The 24,461-nt window shown below is 37.6% G+C and overlaps 1 protein-coding gene across 1 annotated transcript; it reads left to right on the top strand.

The window, feature by feature from the left end:
- Window positions 1-374: 374 nt before the first annotated feature.
- onecut2 (one cut homeobox 2) lies at window positions 375-23,427 on the top strand (the record flags this gene model as incomplete). Its single annotated transcript, XM_079587211.1, has 2 exons — window positions 375-1,530; window positions 23,141-23,427. Exons 1-2 carry the CDS (start codon window positions 447-449, stop codon window positions 23,425-23,427), a joined length of 1,371 nt encoding a protein of 456 aa, XP_079443337.1. The 5' UTR covers window positions 375-446.
- Window positions 23,428-24,461: the final 1,034 nt, after the last annotated feature.

Here is a 24,461-nt window from a genome sequence, read left to right as displayed (position 1 = left end):
TGGCTAAATGATCCGTTCGGAATGACAGTAAAGGGACCGTCTGACGCCAGATTCCAGATGCAAAGACAGCCGCGCTCCGTACGGGCTCAGCGATTGGCCAGCGCGCTAACGAGCTGCACTCACGAGCAACGCGATTGGACGGTTGACGCGTCAGTCAAGGCGAAGTCTCCTCCCCTTTCAGCAGGGTCGGGTGCGCGCTTAGCAAAGCCCACCCCGAACACCTCCAGCTGCCCAAACAGAAGACGCAGGAGGAGTAGAGGGCTCGGACATGGGGAGAAATCAGCACTGGCCCGTCTGATAGAGATCGGTGTTTTTTTTATTTATTAGAGAAAAAAAAAAAAACCGAGAGGCCTTAGCACAACCAGAAAAAAGAAAAAAGAAAAAAAGAGAAAAAAGGAGAGAAAAACCATCCCTAGCACAAAGCTGGACATAAATCAATGGACTGAATGAAGACTGCCTATACCGCCTATCGATGCCTGGCCAAGGATTTGGATGCGTACGCCATGAACCCAGAGATGACAATGGACATTGGCAACCTTCATGCCGGAATAAGCCATGAGCAGGACTTGATGAGCCACAGCCCTCATCACAACCGCAATTCGCTACGGATACACCAGGATCTGAGCGTTGCGCCGTCGCGCTCCGCGATGGTGTCCAGTATGGCATCGATACTGGACGGTGGTGGTGGTGGAGGTTGCGCGGGAGGAGAGTATCGTCCTGAGCTTTCTTTACCGCTTCATCACGCCATGAGCATGCCGTGCGACACCTCCCCACCCGGGATGAGCGGCACATACACCACCCTGACCCCGCTTCAGCCCCTGCCTCCCATTTCCACAGTATCCGACAAATTCCACCATCCGCATCACCACCACCACCACCACCACCAGCGTCTCTCTGGGAACGTGAGCGGCAGCTTCACTCTCATGCGGGACGAGAGGACTCTACCAGCCATGAATAACATCTACAGCCCCTACCACAAAGATATGAGCGGGATGGGTCAAAGCTTGTCCCCTCTGGGCAACATCCACAACGCGCAACCGACGCTCCACAACTACGGCGCGCACGGGCACGATAAGATGTTAAGCTCCAACTTTGACGCACACACTGCCATGCTGGCCAGAGGGGACCAGCACCTCTCCAGAGGCCTCGGTGGCCCCACCGCGGGCATGATGCCGCATCTCAACGGGATGCACGGGTGCCACCCTCAATCCCACGGGCCCGTGTTGGCTTCCAACCGGGACAGACCGCCCTCCTCCTCCGGAGCGCCGGGTTCTGGCGGCTCGGGTCAGCTGGAAGAGATCAACACGAAAGAAGTGGCGCAGCGCATCACGGCCGAGCTCAAGCGCTATAGTATCCCGCAAGCCATCTTCGCTCAGCGGGTGTTGTGCCGCTCGCAGGGAACGCTGTCCGACCTCCTGCGGAACCCCAAACCCTGGAGTAAACTCAAGTCCGGCCGAGAGACGTTTCGCCGCATGTGGAAGTGGTTACAAGAGCCCGAGTTTCAGAGGATGTCGGCCCTTCGGCTTGCAGGTAAGACAAGGTATCTGCTTTTTTAAACAATCTTTCGCGTAAATGGAGATTTTGACTGGCAAAATAGTGGAGGATCAACCCTTATCATCATGTGTATTTTATTACGGGGCAATGCACATTAATTGACTTGTGTGCATCATACATTTATTTCTAAAGGCTTATTTCGTGACATTTAATGTGCATTGTTTATTTCATGCACAAAGGTGTTTATTTAGTTTATAAACGTCTAGAGTTGCACCACTACTTATAAACAGGTGTTGTTGATATATATATACACACACACACTGTTAAAAATAAAGGTTCCAAAAGTTTTGTCATAAAATAACTATTTTTGGTTCCCCATAGAATAATGATCAGTTATTTAAAAAAAAAATTTTTTTTGAATATTTTGAAAATCTAAAGAACCTTTTGTGGAATGGAAGGATTCCAATGTTCTTAATGGAACTAGAATCCAATAAAGACCATTTATTTAAAAAAATGATGTTTTAGTGTGATCCGCAGCATGTCTATTGTTTACCTGACATTCGCATTTACTTTAAACTACTCAAGATATTCAGTAAACACGAGTTAGGCTGGTGGATGTGGCGTGTTGTGGTGGAAGAGGCGCTTTAGTCTCTCTCTGTGTGTGTGTGTGTGTGTGTGTGTGTGTGTTAAAGAAAAGGCTTTCAGAGAGGTGCTGAATAGGGATGTGCTGGTAATTACTGGACTCTCCTGCCCCGCTACATCAGGCTCGCGGCCCCCTCTAGCGATGGGCGGTGCAGACCCCCGTTTCCTTTGTTCGGCTGAAGAAGGAAAAGCAAGAGCTGGGTGTCCAGCTTCAGTGTGGTGTGGATGTGTTGTAGGTGTCGTGCTGTTGAATAGCATCCTATCAGTGCATTAAAATAAAAGCTTGGTGCGTATTGATTTTTAATTTGTAGGGTGATGCACAATTATTCACTGAAATAATGGACAGCTCTGATGCCTCATTGTGCAACACAGACGCATGTAGCCTGTGCATTAAGGCTTCAGATGTTTCTAACAACACACCGTGTGCATTTCTGTCAACACAAAGAGCGTGAGGATTGAGCCGATACTACACATACCGAAACACAGGCTTCTTTACGAAACCATTCCAGCGTGAGCGTCATTTAGTCTTACAACATGCATTGATGAAATGCTCACATTCCAGATTCCCGTTTTGTAAACACACAAGCGCATCTTTCTTTCAGCGAGTGTGCTGTGAGACAGAAGGCTTCGCTGGATGCTGTAGGTGCTCTAATGCTGTTTCGCGGCAGGGCTCTGGTCTCACAGATGGCTTTGGGTTGGGGGGAAGGTATTATGTGATCTGCAGGGGAATTGAAAAGAAGAACAGAGGCTGCAGCGGCTCGATGAATTATTGATAGAAATCTCTGCGTGACCCTCAGCTCAACGCACAAAACGTCACCTTGTCTCGGGTTAAACAGGCAGAGATGTGCAGCCCAGCACCTGCCTTTTGTTCGGCGTTTCGGGGGAAGAATGTGAAACAAACAATGAGGAGTTGCACATCATGACATCATAAATGACATCATAAATGTCTGAGCCACAGAGAATTGCTCACTGTGCTTGAATTAAACCTTTACGTGCATGTAATCGGCAAAAACGCCTTTCTATGATCATAACTGACTCTAGGTGAACTATTATCTTCATACAGGCCTATAGTGCATGGGGTCCAAAATCACTAGCATTTAAAAAAATATATATTAATATATTCATCAATATTTAAACCTGGAAATAAACCACATATTTCTGATTGTGCATTATTTGTGTCTAATCAAATGTCAGGAAATGAGCATCAATCATGTGACGGTCAGATTTTCATGCTTTCATTGAAGATGCTGGTCATTTTTAAAGTGATCTTCAGGTATATCTGCACAGCTTTCTGAGTCCCTGAGTCCCGCGCTCATTTAAGTCAATTCACTATTTTCATTCAAATTCAATGTCATTTGCTATGAAATGTTATGGATATTCAAATTTGAATCTACATAGATATTAATTATGTAATGTCTTTACATTTCTATTTGTGCATTTGGCAGACGCAAGCGACTTACATTGCATTTCAAGATACACATTTACATTCTTATCAGTTCTTGCTTTCCCTGGGAATCGAACCCGTGACTGTGGCGTTGCAAGCGCCAGCGCTCGACTGAGTCTCATTCATGAAAGTTATTAAGGCACACACTCGTATGGAAAGGTTCGATGAACCAAAAAAAGATTGTTCTATACAAGGAGAAATGCCTTAAATGATTGCATAATACTATTATGTTTAACAAGTTATTTCAAGTGATAAAGTATGTTTTAAATTATAAAATGTAATTGTTCTATACACAAGTGAAACTCAAAAAATGAGAATATGGTGCAAAAGTTCATTTATTTCAGAAATTCAACTTAAAAGGTGAAACTAATATATTATATAGACTCATTACATGCAAATTTCAATATTTCAAGCCTTTATTTGTTATAATTGTGATGATTATGGCTTACAGCTTATGAAAACCCCAAATTCAAAATTATAATATTGTGAAAAGGTTTTCATAAGCTGTAAGCCATAATCATCAAAATTATAACAAATAAAGGCTTGAAATATCTCACTTTGCATGTAATGAGTCTATATAATATATTAGTTTCACCTTTTAAGTTGAATTACTGAAACTTTTGCACCATATTGTAATGTTTCCAGTTTCTGTGCTGTGTGAAGCGCCTTCGGAACACTCAAAGGTTCTAAATAGAATGTTTTCTTCACGAGTGTTGCGGTGCAGACGCGTGATGTCCCGGCTGAGACGAGCCTGTCTTTGCACTATTCATTTAGTCAAATGAAAGGTGGCGTCTGACTGGAGCTCATTCCAGTGCCAGCGCACAAGCAATCAGCCGTGAGACAAACCTCAGCCCGAGCCGTCACTGCACACACACCACTTTATTAACGGCATGATCAAAGGGGACAAGCGCTGGTACACCAGTCAGGGCCGCGAGATTGAGAAAGAGAGAAACACGAAACACATAAACATACCTCAGACCTCAGGCCATCTCTCTCCATCTGAGCTCCTGCAATGACTCAGATCCAGAAGATATCATCTGCAGATATGGAAAGTCTGAGAGCACAACACTTACAAATTATATTATCAGCATCACAATTTGAGTGAAAAGTTGAATTTGTGAAGGTATTTGCAACAGCAAAACATTATGAAAGAGTCGGTCACATGATCATTGACACTCGTTTACTGACATTTGATCCTTGAGAAACTCCTGTACACATTTTTGTTTTGGTAATATTTTACAATTAGATTCTTTAGTTATTTTAGTTAACATGAAGTAATAATGTCCTGCACTTCTACAGCATTTATTCATCTTTTTAATGTTCATTTCAACATTTACTAATGCATTATATAAAATCAAAAGTTGCATTTGTTAACATTAGTTAATGCACTGTGAACTAACATGAACAAACGAACATCTGGATTTTTATTAACTAACCGCAACAAAGATGATCAGTAACAAATTAGTTGCTCGTTCTTAGTTAATACATTATCTAATGTTAACAAATTAAACCTTATTGTAAAGTGTTACCTTTTTTATATATATATACCGGTATCCAAAAACATTTATTTCCAGGTTTGCATGAAAAAAAAGTCCCAGATTTTCACTGCGGTCTCAGACATTTGGACACCGTCTATTATATTGCTAGAATAAGTGGGCGACAATCAATAAAATGCATGCATATGATAAATTAATGATTAATGATTTAAAACAAAACTATGAAATTAAACATTTGTATTGCACAGCATGTCTTATGAAATTCTCTTACAAATACTTGAAAGTAGCAAATTGTGCACTTTTGCATGATATATTGTTAGATATCTGTCACACTGAGGCTGTGAACTTTTGGTTTATATGCACATTAATTATATATATATATGTGACCCTGGAGCACAAACCCAGTCTGGAGCCGCACGGGTATATCTGTGGCAATAGCAACTTTACATCGTATGGGTCAAAATTATACATTTTTCTGTTATGCCAAAAATCATGAGGATATTAAGATCATGTTCATGAAGATATTTAGTAAATGTCCTACCGTAAATATATAAAACATGTATTTTTGTGAGTGAATGCAGCACAATCGTGAACATAAATGCACAACTTTAAAGGAGATTTTCTCAATGTTTACATTTTTTTGCTCCTCAGATTCCAGATTTTCAATAGTTGTGTCTCGACCAAATATTGTCCTATCCTAACAAACCACACATCAATGGAGAGATTATTTATTCAGCTTTTATATGATATATACATCTCAATTTCAAAAAATGACTGGTTTTGTGGTCCAGGGTCACATATAATTGCACAGCATGCCCTGATATTCTCTTACTAGACTGGAAAGTATAGTAAATTGTGCATAGACTCCAAATGACCAGGTCTGGCCGATATATTATCCAATGACCACTGAGGTTGTGACCTTTTGGTTTGGATGCAAAGATGCAAAGAAATACTATAGGCCAATGCCAGGCCCATCATGCTCGATGAGGGCAGATCCAGCCCCAAAATACCAGTTTATTTTGGTCCGGTCGTTCAGTAACGTGTGTGAGTTATGTCACTTTCTCAAACAAATATGTGTTGCTGAACGACGGCGGATCAATGCGTGTAATCTCTTAAAGATTAAAAGGGCATTAATGCTGGCAACAATAACATAAACGTGTGCACCCAGCTCGCATTGATCTGGAACCCGATCCGGACCCGTTCCAGTAAAGCTGACGCTGGAGGAAGGTTCCCAGCAGAAAGCGACTGACTCCACGCTAAAGAGACTCCTGACGGGCTATTCTGAGCCGCGAGCCGACGGGAAAAGATCATTAGAGCCGGGATGAAGGAATAACCAAGTGTGGATGTTTTCCAGTGAGTTTTTAGCAGGGTGTGTAATGCGCCCGGTGACCTTCACAGAACCCGGGACGCGCGCCTCGGATAATCATAATGGCTTTACGCGGCTTTGAAGGACCTTTTTTAGTGATGAGATTCTCTTCTCAAGCCAATGAGTGTGTAACCCGGGCCGAAAGAGTGAAATAATCCCGCAGAAATATGATTGAACGACTCATTTTGTCAATCTGCTTAAAACAGGGTAATCTAATCACGTGGAAGATGTCCTGACATTACATTACGGTTATGGAAAATTAGCATTGCCTATTATATTACTAAGATTATGCTTTATTTGTTATTCTAGTAGACGTTCTGAATCAGATGCTGAAAATATAAGGCGTTTCAATATGTTTAAATGGACCAAACTCATATTTATCTGTTTCACTTCGATATATATTCTATAGAGATGATATTATGTTAATATTACGCCTGAAAATAAAGTGTAACCAAGAATATTAAGTGTTATTAAAAATAAAAATGTAATATTAAGTAACAACATTACGGTTTAGTGCAAGTTGCATGTAATTATGCATAATCTACTGTTATTACTTTAGTAAGTACATGTGTAAAATAAATATTTACCATATTCTTTATAGTTTGGTGTTACATGTTTCACTCATCTAGCTTTCTAAACACTGAATAATGTTAAATGAGTATATTAATTTTTTTGCCATATATTTACTTCTGCCCCGTTTCAATAAATCAGAACATTTTTCATTACAAATGATAGTAATTTTGCTGAAAAGAGCTCGTTTCGCTTCGTTTTATGCCATAAGTGCCTCGATTTAAAAATGTAAAACTTAATTTCCATGTTTAAATCCCATATTCAGACTTTTGCGTCACGTTGTATGTATTATCCTCTTCGTAAGACGTTTGAATATACGTTTAAATTGACCAAAGTCACATTCATCTGTGTTTCACTTAGCTATATATTCCATAGAGATATTAATATTCTTGGTTACACGTTATTTTCAGGTGTCCTTATACTGTGCAATAATAAGTAATAACATTACTGTAGGTTTTAGGATAAATTGCATGTAATTATACATAATCTACTGTTACTACATGTGTAAAATAAATAAAGTGTTATGGTTTGGTGCTATATATCGGTAATGTATTTGTGTCACTCATCTATAGCTTTCTGAACATTGAATAATGTCAAATTAATATCTTTATTGTTTTTACCACGTTTCCTTTTGCCCCGTTTCAATCGATAAGAAGGGTCCGAAAGTCGGAAAATTAATTAAACATTTTTCATGACAAATGATATAATTGTGATGAAAAGAGCTTGTGCTTTAATGACAGTGCTTCGTTTATGCCATAAGTGCCTCGTTTTAACATTTCAAACTTCATTTCCATTTTTAAATCCCATATTTTCCCTTAAGCACTGTGTAATATTAAGTGACAACATTACTGTAGGTTTAGGAGATACATACTGTACTTGTGCATAATCTACTGTTAATACTACAGTAAGTACAGTACATAACTAAATAAACTGTTATGGTCTGGTGTTTCATATTGGTAATGTATTTGTTTAACTTATCTATAGATTTCTGAACATTGGATAACGTTAATTAAGTACTTTTGCCACATATTCACTTTCGCCCCATTTTAATCGATCCGGTCTGAAAGTCAGAAAACGCTTAAATTAATTTAACATTTTTAATGACAAGTGATAGTAATTTTGCTGAAAAGAGCTCGTTTCGCTTCGTTTTATGCCTATTTTTAACATTTCAAACGTTTAAATCCCATATTTTCTGTATTTTGGGGCTCTTGCGTGGCGTTGTGTGTATTCTCCTCCTCGTATATCGTCCAGCGCAGTGTGTTAGGTGTTTGTTTGTCAGTCTGGAGGTTGTGATTATGAACGTCTCGTGATTGGGGATCATCAGCGCCGGACGGAGCAAAGGCCAACGTTTTTGTTCTGTCAACCCCACAAAACCTCCAGCAATGATCCAGCAAAAACATGTTCTTATCACCGGAGGGAATCACGGGGGACTCGGTTTTTCTTTTAGCCTGACTTTACGTGAGGTTTGTGTTCCAGCACTGGTTGTGTGTTAGTGATCCGCAAATGAATGGAAATGTGTGTTGCATGACAAGGTTTATTCCTTGATTATTCGCCACTCTTGCTAAAAGAATAGGCAACGACGTTTAACTTCAGCTATGAGGAAAGAGAAAGGTTCATGTTTGCTCTCCAGAGGAGAGGAGCTGATAAGAACTTGCGTAATGAATCAGTCATTATTTACAGTTGGATCTTACACACACACGTTCTTTTAAATAGAGCTTTTGTTCGAGGAATAGATACAAACCCTTTGATATTGTTTATACATTTATGCATTTGGCACTGTAAAAAAAAATCTGTTAAATTTACGGTAATATACCGGCAGCTGTGGTTGCCAGAATTTTACCGTATAAAATACGGTAGCGCCATTTTAGGTTTTACAGACCTAACTTAAAATTTACAGTAATAAACCGTATTTCATTATCTGATATAATGTTAATATACCGATCTATTGAAGTATTAATATCTGTTTTGTACCATACACTGACAACCACCAATCACAGCAGTGATGAGAGTCACATGATCAATCAAAGCTCACCTCACACAGCTCTTCCAATAGAAGCTGCACAGTGTCATTCACACACACATTAAACACCATCATGGTAACACACATGACATTTTAAAAATGCAATAAACATTAATTTAACAACATTAAATGCAACATAAAACCCTAATGTAATAACTGATTAGAAAAAAACTACGCAGGGAATTTTTCACTGTGTAAATTATACAATGAGTTGTTCTTTTACACTTTCAAAAACTGTAAATTTAATGGTATTTTACAGTAAAATTACATTAAATGTACCATTAGATCTATCACAGTTATTTACTGTAAATAGACACTTTCTGTTAACAAATTAAGTGTTTCACTGTAGCATTTTTACAGTCTTTTACCGTTAAAATCACGATCATTTTTTTACAGTGCAGTTTTATCCACAATGCCTTGCATCTCATTGGAGCAGTTCATGCATCTGCAATATTTTATTTTATATAAACGCAAAAGGAGAAATCCTCAATCTTCATGCAAATCTCTTCCAAATGACAGTTCATATTAACCACGTCTGTCAAGCTCCAAAAATAGGACCATAAAGTACGTCTGTCTGACATATATGGATTGTTGATATGATTAATAGTGTTTTTGATTATTAATGGAGCTTGATAGCTAAATGAATACTGTTGGTGTGTGGAAAAGAGCGGATCTTAATATCTGCTTTTATGTTGCGAGGATGAAATAAAGTCTTGTTTGGAACGACATGAAGGTGTATAGATGATGACATATGCATATATATACAAATAATTAAGTATTTTGAGAGCAAAGGAACTTGATTACGTCATTCACAGTGCTTGGTGGGAGTGGGCGGAGCTAACGAGCTCGTTTCGACTCTGGTGGAATTTTTCTGTGTTGCATCATGGGTAATGTAGTTCTTCACCACAAATGTGGCTGTTAAACACGATTATCTTAAGAATGAGTTGAAATAATGCAAGGTAACGTCGTCAACGGAAGCAAACACCATCGATTAAAGGATAATTCCGGTATTTAACACCTTGAGTCTATATTGTAGTTTGTTTTGGATGAACAAGAGTGGTGGACAACATTTTTTTGACAATGGTTCCTCTCTCGAGTTTTTGACTATAAAAGAATTGGCCATGGACCCATTTAACATTGGAGTCAATGGCCATGTCCGAAAATGTCATTAAAACAGCCTTTAACATTAGTTTTCAAAACTGTTAAACTCACCGAGTGATTAGTGGTGTTAGTTGATGTTCCAGAAACAAAAAGTGTTGCGAAATACAGTTTCTGTCGTGTTTTATTCGTCATTTTGTAAAATCCCATTGAATTCTGTTGAAGGACTGAGTGCTCGTTAATATAAATGCGCTACCGGAAACGGAAAGGGGGCTGTTTACATTTGGTCGATGTCGTCTTTTTGCTCGCTTCTGTTTCTCATAAGGCTAGCGAGCAGAGCAACTGTGCTCCGGGAGAGTAAGCGAAATAAACAAACAAAACCTTCATTAATTGTTACTTGTAATATGAAGTTGAACTCGACTGTGACCGTGAGTGTCCCGCGAGACATAAACATCGGTTATCGCCATCAAGTGGTCGGGAGTGTGCTAACGCTTCAGATTCAAATATTGAGCGGAAGTTACACGGTTGTGAAGTGTCTGAAAAAATAGTTCCACTATAGCAAAATAAACGGATTGGAATCATATATTGCGACGATATATTGTTTATAATCATCAACGAACACCACTAATCACTCGGTGAGTTGCACAGTTTTGTAAACGAACATTATTGGCTGTTTTAATGACATTTTCGGACATGCCCATTGACTCCAATGTTAAATGGGTCCATGGCCAATTCTATTATAGTCAAAAACTCGAGAGAGGAACCATTGTCAAAAAAATGTTGTCCACCACTCTTGTTCATCCAAAACAAACTACAATATAGACTCAAGGTGTTAAATACCGGAATTATCCTTTAAGAACTAGTAAAAATGCATTTATTAATCTTAGCTAATTTCAACATTTGCTAATACATTATTAAAATCAAAAGTTGCATATTTAAAGGACCTGAGCTGACATAGACTAACGTATGTTAACAAATTTACATGATTGCTCATTAATGCATTAGACTAATGGGACTTTATCGTAAAGTTTGACCAAACTTTAATTTCAGGATGTGATGCAATCAGCGTGGACTTTTCAGACAGGTTATTTCTTGCCAAACAAAGATACGAGTAACAAATAACATTCAGCTCCAAGTGTGTGTATCTTCAGTAATCAGTGTTGCTTGTTTATCTGTGTGTGTGTCTGCGAAGCCGATTGGCCGGCTGGCTGATGTTGTTGACGAGTGTTACCTCATCAGCATTGTTTGTGAGCGCTCTGATTGGCTGTATCAGTGTGCTGATGTTTCAACAAACCTTTGAACCACTGATGTCATCATGTCAGATGAACTCTGACCTCTGACTCACTTGATCAGGGAACATTTGTTTTGTCCCTCGTGGAGATCGAGCGATACAGAGTTTGGAGATTTTGGGCTGTTTTGTTTCTGTATAACATTCAGAGTTTAAGTGTTTATTTTATTGCACTTTATCTGCGTCAGAGAGTCTCAGAAGCACTTACACCAGACGTTACTATTATATTCTGGAGGTTTCATATGTCATTCGCCAGATTTATAGAACATTTTATTCAGTGATCAGCTGTAAAAATTATCTGTTTTTACACTATTTTAAGAACCTGTTGTGGAGTTAAAAGGTTTCATGGATGTTAAACGTTCTTTATGGATCCAGATGCCAAAAAATTACTTTTATTTTCATCTATATTTTGAAGGTTTGTTCATATATGTGTCCCTGGATCACAAACCCAGTCTGGAGCCGCACGGGTATATCTGTGGCAATAGCAACTATACATTGTATGGGTCAAAATTATACATTTTTCTTTTATGCCAAAAATCATGAGGATATTAAGATCATGTTCCATGAAGATATTTAGTAAATGTCCTACCGTAAATATATAAAACATGTATTTTTGTGAGTGAATGCAGCACAATCGTGAACATAAATGCACAACTTTAAAGCAGATTTTCTCAATGTTTACATGTTTTTGCTCCTCAGATTCCAGATTTTCAATAGTTGTGTCTCGACCAAATATTGTCCTATCCTAACACACCACACATCAGTGGAGAGATTATTTATCCAGCTTTCATATGATGTATAAATCTCAATTTTTGTAAAAAAAAAAATGGACCCGTGTGACTGGTTTTGTGGTCCAGGGTCACATATCATTTTGGCCAGAACATTTTATTCCTAAAACCTGTGAATAAACTGTGATATATTAACTACACTCTTAATAGAAGAACCATTTCGGTTCCCAAAGCAAATCAGTTGTAAACAAATATTTAAATGAAATTTTAAAAAGTATTATATAGAATTTTTTGTGGAATTGGATGTTAAATGTTCTTCATGGATGCATAGATGCCAATTAAATAACCTTTATTTTTGGTGATGTTAATTAGTTAAGATTTTTACTTTATTTACCTCTAGTGTCTTGCCTTAAAAATCATTGCATTAATATCACATATCACAGCAAACATAGATACACAAACTAAATAAATGGTTTGAAATGCTAAAACAATAGTTCGAAAATCACCAAAGTTGCTTAAAGTCCCCCTGTGGTGTAAATCCAGCTTTTAATGTTGTTTATGTGTCTATGTGGTGTTTTTAATACGCTTAAACCATGTGTAAGTTCATAAGTCGACAGCATTGCTGAGTATTTTCTGCTTAAAACTGCAGTGAACCAAAGACAGTCTCAAAAACACGGCTTGAAATCGCTGGTGTTTCTGACGTCACACACTACCTTGTAACCAATCAGATCAACGTGTGATCGTCAACCAGTGGATCTCTGAGTGAGTGGAGGCGGGGCTCATTTGCATATTCATAGAACCGCGCATACTAAATGAGGCAAGGGTGTCGAGTTACATTCAAGATATTTTAAGCCATTTTTTGAGGGAAAACTTTTAAATATGTAATTTTCGTGATCAAAGATGAGTTTTAAGGGATTATCTACAGGGGGACTTTAAAAGACATCGAGACTAGAGAAATATCCGGCAGTATTTCACGTACTTGATCTAATGAGTCACACTCACATCTTTATTGAATGAATGCATGTGAGCAAATCATTTCGGGGTTGCTGTATTTGGTGGAGCTGATGGCCGAAGCGAGATGATCCACTGCAGTGAACGCGTGACTCTCTCTCTCTCTCTCTCTCTCTCTCTCTCTCTCTCTCTCTTCCCCTCCTCCATCTCTCGGCGAGGTGTCCGGCCTCCACATTAAGGATATCCGCACATGCACAGAATGACACAGCTAAGTGCAAGACTACAGCATAATGCATTTAGCAAGTCCTCTCGCTCTAACACACACACACACACACACACACACGCATGCTTAGAAAAGGGCTGATATTGAGATGGTAAGCGTTTGAGCTCGAGAGATCCCATGCACGTCTGTGAGAGTATGAAACACTAGCCGAATTAAAAAAGAGTGATTTTCTCTCGTCTGTTATGGGGAGGTTTCACCCGAACAAGTGAAAACATCATTACTGATCGTGTTTTGTGGCGAAATATTGATCTGATGTCACCCACCACCTCCCTCACTCGCCGCCTCTGTTTCGCTGAACTGTAGGCCTATCTCTCGCTTTTTCTAATCAGACGCATGAGATGGGGAATATAAAGTCGTGATGTGTTTAGTCTCCACTAGAACAGTTTTCCTGCTTGAATGTTGATTATTCTCCTCATATTCTCCATTGTTGCGGCTCCTCTCTTCCCAGTCTGTCAGTAACGCTCTGTTTACTTCCTGTCTCTATGAAGCCCCGCCTTCTGAAAAGCACACTGTGCTCTGAATGGTCGGCTGGATCAGTGTGTTGTGATTGGTCGAGCGCTTCGAGTGTGTTTGGGAAATGTCCCGCCCCTTACCATAACCACCAGTTTAACACACTATTAACTAACTCAACCAGGCCCCGCCCCTTTATTCTGCGTATTAATTATTATAATGAGGAATATTGCGTTCCCGGGAGAAACTCAAGACTACAATGGAGGCGTTTCAGGAGTTCAGAAACACTGAGAAAATGAAAATAAATCGGGAACTTAAACTGTGACATTACACACACACACTGAAGAAACATGAACATGTGAGAAACCTATTTTTAAGATCAGTAAATTGTATTACAAGTGGTTTAGCTTTTAATGTTTCAGAGCAGACTTATTATTAGTGATATATGGAAGCTTTCCACCAGAGAATAAAACATTTTAAAAGACAATTGCGACTTTTTATCTCCCAATTGCGTGTAATAAAGTCAGAATTGCGAGATATAAACATGCAATTCTGAGAAAAAAACGTTTATTTCTTGCAATTACGAGTTTATATCTCACAATTCTGACTTTATAACATGCAATTGGGAGATATAAAGTCAGAATTGCATGATATAAATGATAAAAAGTCACAATAATTGTAAGTTGAATCTGAATTGGTGTAGGATTTACTTTTTAAACGTGAGGTTTCTCCAATAATCTTAGTTTGATTCCTGTAGTCGACGCTTGGTGAATCTGGTAAATAAGTGTGTGGTTCAGTGCAGGGGATCGTTCCTGTAAAGCGTCTGATCTCAGGCTTTTTTCAGCGCATGTATAATTCAGAGCTTGTTTTTGTGAAGTCACGGCACATAATGTACCGAGAGTAAAACTACAGCGTGTGATGAGGAGACTCGTCAACCATTTACTTTCCTAATACACGTGTTATAGCGAATTATGCTTGTCATTGTAAAGAAGTGTAATCTTATAACAGTTTGATCTCTGAAAAGACTTTTCTTCTCAGCGTGTCGCTGTTGGTTAATGCTAATGTCTTTAACGTGCCTTTAATTTAGTTGTGCTGTATTTCCAGGTGATGGAAAATAAAGTGCGGAGAAACTGGTACAAGATTAGTCTCACGAAACAAAGATGTACACATGTGGCACTTTGATTTAAATACATTTAAAGGTTAAAACATCTTTCAGGAATGTGGAACAAATATATGTATGTATTTATTCTAAAAAATAAAAAATAAAATCAGTAGCCAATATACAGAGTATAATGTAAGCAGGCCTGTGTGTGTGTGTGTGTGTGTGTGTGTGTGTGTGTGTGTGTGTGTGTGTGTGTGTGTGTGTGTGTGTATATAATAGTGGTGTCAAATCGATTAATCCCAATTAATTCCATGTAACATAAAAGCTTGTTTATATATACTGTATAATATACTATATATATATATATATATATATATATATATATATATATATATATATATATATATATATATATATATATATATACACTCTAAAAAATGCTGGGTTGTTTTAACCCAATTTTGGGTCAAATATGGACAAACCCAGCCATTGGGTTAAATTTTTCAATTGCATGTTTGATCTTAAGTTTGGGTTTGTCCATATTTGACCCAAAATTGGGTTAAAACAACCCAGCATTTTTTAGTGTGTATATATATATGTGCGTGTGTGTTTATATATATATATATACACACACACGCCTATATATATACAGTATATAAATATAATAATGTACATACATATTATATAAACAAACTTATGTTATATGTGATAAACGGCATTTGTATTTGATTTTTTAACTTCTAAATTATTATTATGATACATATTTTATAAGCAATTCTATGTAGCCTACAATAACACTACAATTTCAATGCATTTGCTTGATGTTTTTCCAGGACAAATACAAATTCCATTTTTCATTGTATTATTATTTTTCTTCTTCAGTTCACTCAGTTTAATTCTACCAGTTTAATTAGATTTTTTTATTCTTTTTTATGTGTTAGTATAGTTTCCAAATGTGCATTTAAAAAAAAAATTTTTTTTTACTACAAATAAAATTCCACTGCATGATTAAACACGAGGTGATGAGAAGACAGGCTTCGGGTTCCTCATTAATTACTGAGGGTGTAAACTGATACTCAACACAGGCGAGCGAGCGACGGCGGCGCGGTTAGGACAATTCCACTGGACGGTTCCTCTCTCACATTGATTTACATTTGCCAGCGAGGAAAGATAAACCAGAGCGGCTCTTGCCCGTTTGATGAAAGGCCAGGGAAACCTGAGGGATCGATCGGATTGATTGAACCCTACCCCTTTTAGAAAAGCCCAAAGTTGACACCCCTCTCCCACCGCGGAAATGGTAAATCCCTTTGAATAATATAATTGCTTTTTTGATCGCACTGTAAAGCGTCACGAGAGCCAGTCCTGATGGAGTCACTGTTGCGTGGACGGCCATTGACGGCTGACCGTGTGTGTGTGTGTGTGTGTGTGTGTGTGTGTGTGTGTGTGTGTGTGTGTGTGTGTGTGTGTGTGTGTGTGTTTCGGCCACAGTAAGCAGAATAGCACATGATGACGGGCACATTCACAGCTCCACACGAGCAGTCTGAGCTTTTATCCGGAGACTGAGCAGAAGCCGTCGAGGCTCGTAAAGACAGCGCGCGCTTTAGGAAGTAAACATTGATCCTTTATTTTACTAGAGAGAACAGAGTCTGCCTCAGTCCTGCACTACACACACACACACACACACACACACACACTGATATTAATCCCTGTCTAAAGAGGAATTCAACATTAAACCGCAGTGGGATTGCGAATTTTTGGAACCAATCCTTATTAGAGATAGAAATCCTATAATAATTAGTAAAACTCATTTAACTGCTAATATAATCTTGAATCATTATCCAAAAGGATCCTAATCCTAAAATAGGATTTTTTTTTCATTATTGCAGAAAAAGGCTTTGGGTTATCCAGCAGGATCTTATTTGCTTCTTATAGGATATTGATCTCAGTAGGATCCTTTAGGATTTGTTCTTACAAATTATGAATTTCAATTCCATTTCGAATCCTGTAGCCTACTTATTCCTTAAGGATTTTGCTGACTAATTTACATGCAGTTGCTCTATATTTTTCATTATAAAACAAAATTGCTCTTTAGATATGAGAATAAACGTTTTAATCTGTTAAGACTGCTTTTTAGAACAGTGTCTGTGTGATCTATTATAATATTAATATATTATAATATGTATATGTTTATGTATATATATATATATATAGCATATATATATATATATATATATATATATATATATATATATATATATATATATATATATATTAGGGCTGTCAAAAAAATAATCGTGATTAATCACATCCAAAATAAAAGTTTGTTTACATGATATATGTGTGTGTACTGTGTATAATTATTTATATATATAAAAACACACACAGTCATGTATATTTGTAAGAAAAATTGGTTATATTTATATATAAAATATTTATATATAATATAAATTATATAAATATACAGTATATAAATGCAAATATTTCTAAGATATACATGAATGTGTGTGTATTTATACATACTAATTATACACAGCACACACACATATATTATGCAAACACAAACTTTTATTTTGGATGTGATTAATCACGATTAATCTTCTGACAGCCCTAATATATATATATACTATTCAAATTTTGATAGTTATATTTCTAATATAATTTTACTATTATATTATTTTTATTATATTATTTTTAAATATTAATATTTAATATGTATATATTTAGAATTCAATATATATTAAATCAATTGTTATATAATAATATAGATGAACAAAATAGTTTGATAGTTATATTCCTAATATATATATATATATATAAATACATATATGTGTGTGTGTGTGTGTTATATTTTTTACAGTATACTCACACTCACACTCTTTGAGTAAGATTTAATAATTATTTTCCTTCTATATCTCGAAGTATGATCAAAACACATCAGCTCTAAGTAAATTGTGGGATATTTGGAGAGAACCTGCGATATGCATTATAATGACCGTCACGGATGTAGATGTTGTGCATGTTTGCATGTTTCCATACACAGCTTCAGTAATGGAGGACTGGAGTGGAATGGCGTTCACTGATCATGTTTCTGCTGGAGTCTGATGGGTGAACAGCGCCACCTACTGCTGAACACACACTCCAACACAACACAACACACTGTAGAACAGAGAGGAGTGTGTTTATATCACAAACCATCTACAGATAATTTGTGGTGTTGATATATCAGTCTCACTGTATTCTTGCATAAAGAAAATGTGAGTTGAGACAATCTTAGGACGAGATTTTTGCCATTTCTAGTTTATACAGAAATGCACCTGGCCAATTTTAACACATGTTTATCTTTGCATGTTTTCTGTGTTTAAACATCTTTACATGAAACTAACTGTATAATGAAACGCACATGCAGGATTTACAGAATAATGCATGTTTATTCTTGCATGTCTTGTTTTATAATGAAATATAGAGCAACTGCATTGGAATTTAGTCACATTATCTTGTGCAAATGATTGAGATTAAGATAATCTGGAGATGAACGGGTTAATTGTTCTCCAGGATACAGCACTGAATGTGTGTGTGAGCTTCAGATCCCTAAACACTCACTTCTGAGCTTCTGCTGCCATTGTTACTGCATCAATTATACATGCAAAGTGTGGAAATATTGCTGTGCATTTGTCTTTATCAAATATTTAGTTTAAGCACGCTATGATAGGGGCTGACGGGGTGTGTGTGTGTGTGGAGATTTTACACACACGAGTCTCTCGGACGTCTGTCTGCAGCGCTCAGCAACTTACTCTGAGTGCAAGACCTGCGCTTTCTCTCTCTACGCTTGGCTTGTTGCCGCCTTAATTTTATGACAAATGGGTCTGCTGCGCTGTGTGTGTGTGTGTGTGTGTGTGTGTGTGTGTGTGTGTGTGTGTGTGTGTGTGTGTGTGTGTGTGTGTGAAAGAGAAAGAGTCTCATAATGAGGGTGTGAATGCAGCAGAAGTGGAAACACACACACACACACACACACTGTGTAAAACCACACTGGTGTGTGTGTCGCCTTTATTTACACCGTAGTTTCCTCTTACATAATAGTTTTGTACTCAATTGAGCTCTTAACCTGATTTCTATTGATCTGGCCCAGACTCGGTTGTGCATACTTAATTCGGAGAAGTAATCAAATCAAATCTTGACACACTCACCCCACCCCCATCCCCCCACCCCCACCCCACACACACACACACACACACACTCTCTCTCTCTCCTACACACACACACACACACAAACACACACAGAGAGACAGACATTCTCTCTCTCCTACACACACACACATATTCTCTCTCTCTCTCACACACACACACGCACACACACACACACACTCTCTCTCTCCTACACACACACACACACACAGAGAGACAGATATTCTCTCTCTCCTACACACACACACATTCTCTCTCTCTCTCTCTCTCTCTCTCTCTCTCTCTCTCACACACACACACACACTCTCGCACACTCAATAAAAATATATGAAATCTAAATAGCAATATTTTTTAAAAAGTAATAAAATGACTAAAGCACATAACAAAATTACAAAAAAATAACTATTTAACATTAATTAAAGTGAAAATAGTAAAAGCAAAAGCTAATTCAAAATCTGAATAAAACTCAAATATAAACTGAAATAGCGCTGGTGTGTAGAAACGGGAGTGTTTGAGTTTGTAATTTCCTGATATTTCCACATCTGTGTGAACCTTGTTTATAATGTTCATTAGAGAATGTGTTCCTGCACAGATGAAGACGTGTGTTGGGCTGTGAGATCAATGCATTCGTTCTGTATCAGTTTACGGAGAGTGATTTATAGACACGGCTGTGTGTTAAACTAAACCGGTTATGAGTTGGACAGTCTGATATTATGAATTGATATTTGCAGTTTTTTCAATGGTGTGCTTTGCATTAAATCTGTACTTTAGCTTTAGCTGCGTTTACTGAGATCAGCACAACAAACTCAAACACGAGTCAGCAAAACCCACAATCATTAAAACTGCTGAAACACTTTCATATACATTAATTAGAAATTATGCCCGAGGCCACGGGAAACTCAGTCCTGCAGATATAAGCAAAGCTGCTTTAAATTGACTGACTGAAGAACACTTCTCTAGTTATATATATATATGAAGTGCTTTGCAAAAAGTTATGCTACGCATAAGTCATGTTTTAATTGCTAGACGGTTTGTGTATATATATTGAGACTGTCTAGAATGAAATAGCCTCCTGCTGTTTAATGCACATTCACTGAGCACTATTTACTGCCTACTATTTTTATAAATAGCATGTGGAGCAGTATGCAATGATAATTGATTTTACTTACAGAGCAAAAAATGATTTTCTTCCTCAGTATTTTTGTCTTGTTTTCCAGCACAAATATCTAAACATTCTTAAATCAAGATACATTCACTGGAGAAGCAAAATGACAGAATATATTAAGTCTTTCTTCATGATAAATGTATCAAAATTGCTTAAAACAAGAACAAATATCTGCCAATGGGGACAGAAATGTTATTTTGTTTACCCTTTGAATTATGTTTATTTTTCTGACGCCATTCACAAATATTTGTTCTTGTTTTAAAGGAGCTATATGTTGGAATTTTTCATGCATTAATCACTTTTGTGTTGCCGATGTGTGAACAGCTTGTAGCGAAACTTAAAAAACGAGACCTTCCCCGACTTCCTAGGTTGCCTGTGAAAGCCTGTAGGCTGTTTTTATGTGAAGGAGTCGGGACGTTTTTCCCGGGAAAATCTAAAGGATGTGACGGTTAAGCGCCTCTGTCTGTTCCGTTCTGTGAGACACGTGACGGAGGGAAATGCAGAAAGAGCTATTCTGTGCTGTAAAGTCAATGTGGCATGCAAAGAAAGGGGATCGATTCAAACTATAGTCTCACATGTAGTCAGAAGATCTATAAGTCTCAAAAATAGCCTACTTTAGATATCATAACAGTGTAATTTGAATTACCTCATCTGTCGACATGATGCCGGTGAGTTGCAGAGCTCGTGCACATCCTGAACTGCTGTTGCACACTGCTGTCATGTTTGTTGTGTTGATTGTGTTATTGAGAGGAAAGTGCACAGCACATGTTCATCTAAAGGTCGCTCTCAGCATCAGGATGTTCGTTAATAGTATATCACTGCAAATGCATTTCCAACTTCTTTTTACTTCTAAACAAAGAACGAAAAAAAAAAACTTTCCTGTGAGTATATCAGAGCATTGAATCACGTTCAGTCTCGTGCGTGTGCGTCACATTTGAGTGCTGCTGCAATTCACTTAACGGCCACCTGTGGCGCTAATAACAAGGGTTTCTAAAGTATACATATAGCGACTTTAAGCACAAACTCACTTAATTTCTTCAGAAAACAAGACTTAAGTCATTTTTCTTCTCAAGTAAATGTGTGTAATCTAAGAATTTTTTGATATTTTTAATGGTAAACAAGACAAAAATGCTAAGCACTATTTTGCAGTAGCCTATATGCAAATTGTTGTCAAATGGCCTCATTGCATATTTAATTCTGTGAGTTTTCATCTCAGAAGTCACTCATATTTAAGATAATTTGTTTTGCATTTTAATTCAGTTTAGCATCTGGACTTTTAGCAGTCTGATCAAAACAGTATAATAGCGCACATATATCAAGTTCTCGCTCTAATTATCAGGTGATCATGTGTTTTTGGTCTCTGGACTCAATCATGATAAAAGACCCTAAAAATAAACTGAGAAACTCCACACGAGCGCGAGTGAATTACTCTGGGAATCGTGGTGGTCACAGAAGTAATTATCTGGAGGGAATCTCACCTCACTTCAAATAATCTAAAGCTTTCCTGTGAGGCACCACTGATCCCAGAGCAGTTCAGATGTCCTGGTTCGAAATAAGTATCCATGAAAACACAGAGAAGGTTTGTTCTAATTGCAGTGCTGTAATTGTTAACTAAGACTATTAATAGAAATTTTAGATGAAAAACTACAAAATTTTTCTACTTCAAAATTTCACGTTTAATTCAATTTGTTACTTGCTACTTCTTAGTAGTTAGTATTAAATTTACAAGCAATTTCTGATTGAAACCCATTTTTTTTAGTGTAGGATTTACTTTAGTGTAGGATTTACATGCACAGTGCCACCTAGTGGTCACGATATATTTTTGCTCATTACTTCTGAAGAGTTTGTCCAAAAATCACAAGAATGGTCTCTTTAGATTCGGTGCAGCATGCCGAGTCAAACGATACCCAATTTCCCCATATTGGAAATGTTTTATTTTATCGTAAAACGTTATGTTTTACGAATACATTGGCGTATTGTTACGAAACCCGGTATGTGTCATTAGCACCATGCACTGGAGGCACTCAAAAAAGTTTCCGAGCAGTGCCACCTTGTGGTAAAAAAAATATGAAAAAAAATGCTAATAGCTTTTGATAATTTTTGCCTATTGTAATAAAACTGTTATTTATAGATTCCCGCCAATTTTCCCATAGTCAGACAAACTTCCTCTCCGCCTTTTTATTTTCTTTAAAACTCTTTTTCAAACTCTTCTTAGAGTCTTTGACTGAATCTCACCAAATTCAAGCCTGCTCATCTTCAGACCATGCCAGCGAAAAGTTACGAATTTCGTGAAAATTTTCGTATACCGCGGCACATCAACTAATTTCATGATATACTGCCAAAATGCATCGGAGTCTATATTTGATATGTTGACACCAAACTTTATGCATGGAGTTGTCATCCAACCCTGACCACACCACATCAATTTGGTGTCAGCGCCACCTATTGGTCAAAAGTAACTAACAATTATGTCACATCCTAGACAGCAACAACGTTGATTCCACGTGTACCGTATTGTCTGGGATTACAAGTGATTGTATTTATGGGCTTTCAACTTAAACCTGTCTCTTAATGTCTCATTGTTGCAGGTGATCTGATGCTCGCTGCCTTGATTTGTAGCTCCTCGTTTCCCCTCTGGCCCCTTATTTGCTGCATGCAGCTATATTGTGTTTATGTAATTGTAATCTAATTGTAAGTGGTGCAATAAACCTCTGGGCTGATCCTCATTTCAGAGTAACAGAATGCAAGTTTTTTCCCCCCAAATGCATAAATATAAAACATCATATATGCGTGTGATTTGATTCTAACGTGTTTATTCTCTTTCTCTTGTGTCTCCTTTCTAACAAACGAAACCCCCGAAGCGTGCAAAAGAAAAGAGCAGGACCCGAGCAAAGACAGGAGCAATACACCAAAGAAATCGCGGCTGGTTTTCACAGACCTGCAGCGAAGAACACTTCTGGCCATCTTTAAAGAGAACAAGCGCCCGTCCAAAGAAATGCAGCTGACCATCTCGCAGCAGCTGGGACTGGAACTGAACACTGTAAGCAACTTCTTCATGAACGCCCGCAGACGCAGCCTGGACAAATGGCTGGACGAGGGAAGTCCGGGCAACACGTCGTCCACCTCCAGCACTTGTACCAAAGCGTGATCCCGGGGGGAGGGGGGGTGGGGTGGGATCGGGATGAGGGTCCCGTGCACCGGGGAGGGTGCAAACTTTTTAAGAGGAGAGAATCGTTCTGAAGGGCAACGAGGGGAGAGAAACTGCTCACCGGCTCAATGCTTACGGTCGGACACACACCAATCCAAAGAGCCAAACGTCAGGAAATTAAATATTGCTTTCTCTTCACCGGTTCGAAGCAAGAATCATTCGTCAGGAATGAAAAATTAAAGCAAATCAAAAACATTTTTAACTTTCCATTTGGCTTAGAACTGAAGAGAAGACAAAGGGTTTGCATTTCACATCATTCACTCTAGTGTGTGTGTGTGTGTGTGTGTGTGTGTGTGTGTGTGTGTGTGTCGAGATGTTTTAAACTACAAGGGTAAATCTCATAAACACACGTCCAGATCACATTTTATGAAATTCAACGCAAATTTTTTTTTTCCAGTACAAATTTTTAAACAATATTAAATCAAGACTAAATTTCTGCCAATGGGGTCAGAAAAAAAATTAAAAGAGAAAATGATTTCAAATATAATTATAATTAAATATATTACTATTATTATTATATTATATATAATGATAAAATATACAAATATATTATATTAATATATACATATTATTTCTTATTTTCTTAATATCATATAATAAGGTTTAGATATTTGTACTGGAAACAAGACAAAAATGCTGAGTTTTTTTTTTTGCATCATCAATTAAATTAAATTATAATAATAATTATGATTATAAACTCCCATACATTTCAAAAGTATTAGATTATCATTACTGTAATAGTTATTTTTATTCTAGTAATGATAATTGGATTTTTTATTTCTGCATTATGGGAATTAATTCTCATTAAACAAAATATTACTGCATTTTGGAGAGAAATATGGCAGGTATGTGAGATTCACCCATGATAGCAGCACAGGTTTAAGTTGGCATTGGGTTGCCGGTTTTTTTTCCAACACACTGAACTAGAAAAACACCCGTCAGAAGCACAAAGCACAACACACACGAACAAACAT

Source organism: Phoxinus phoxinus (genome assembly GCF_949152265.1).
Source record: "Phoxinus phoxinus genome assembly, chromosome: 17".
NCBI lineage: Eukaryota > Metazoa > Chordata > Actinopteri > Cypriniformes > Leuciscidae > Phoxinus > Phoxinus phoxinus.
This window is presented reverse-complemented; position numbering and strand designations above follow the sequence as displayed.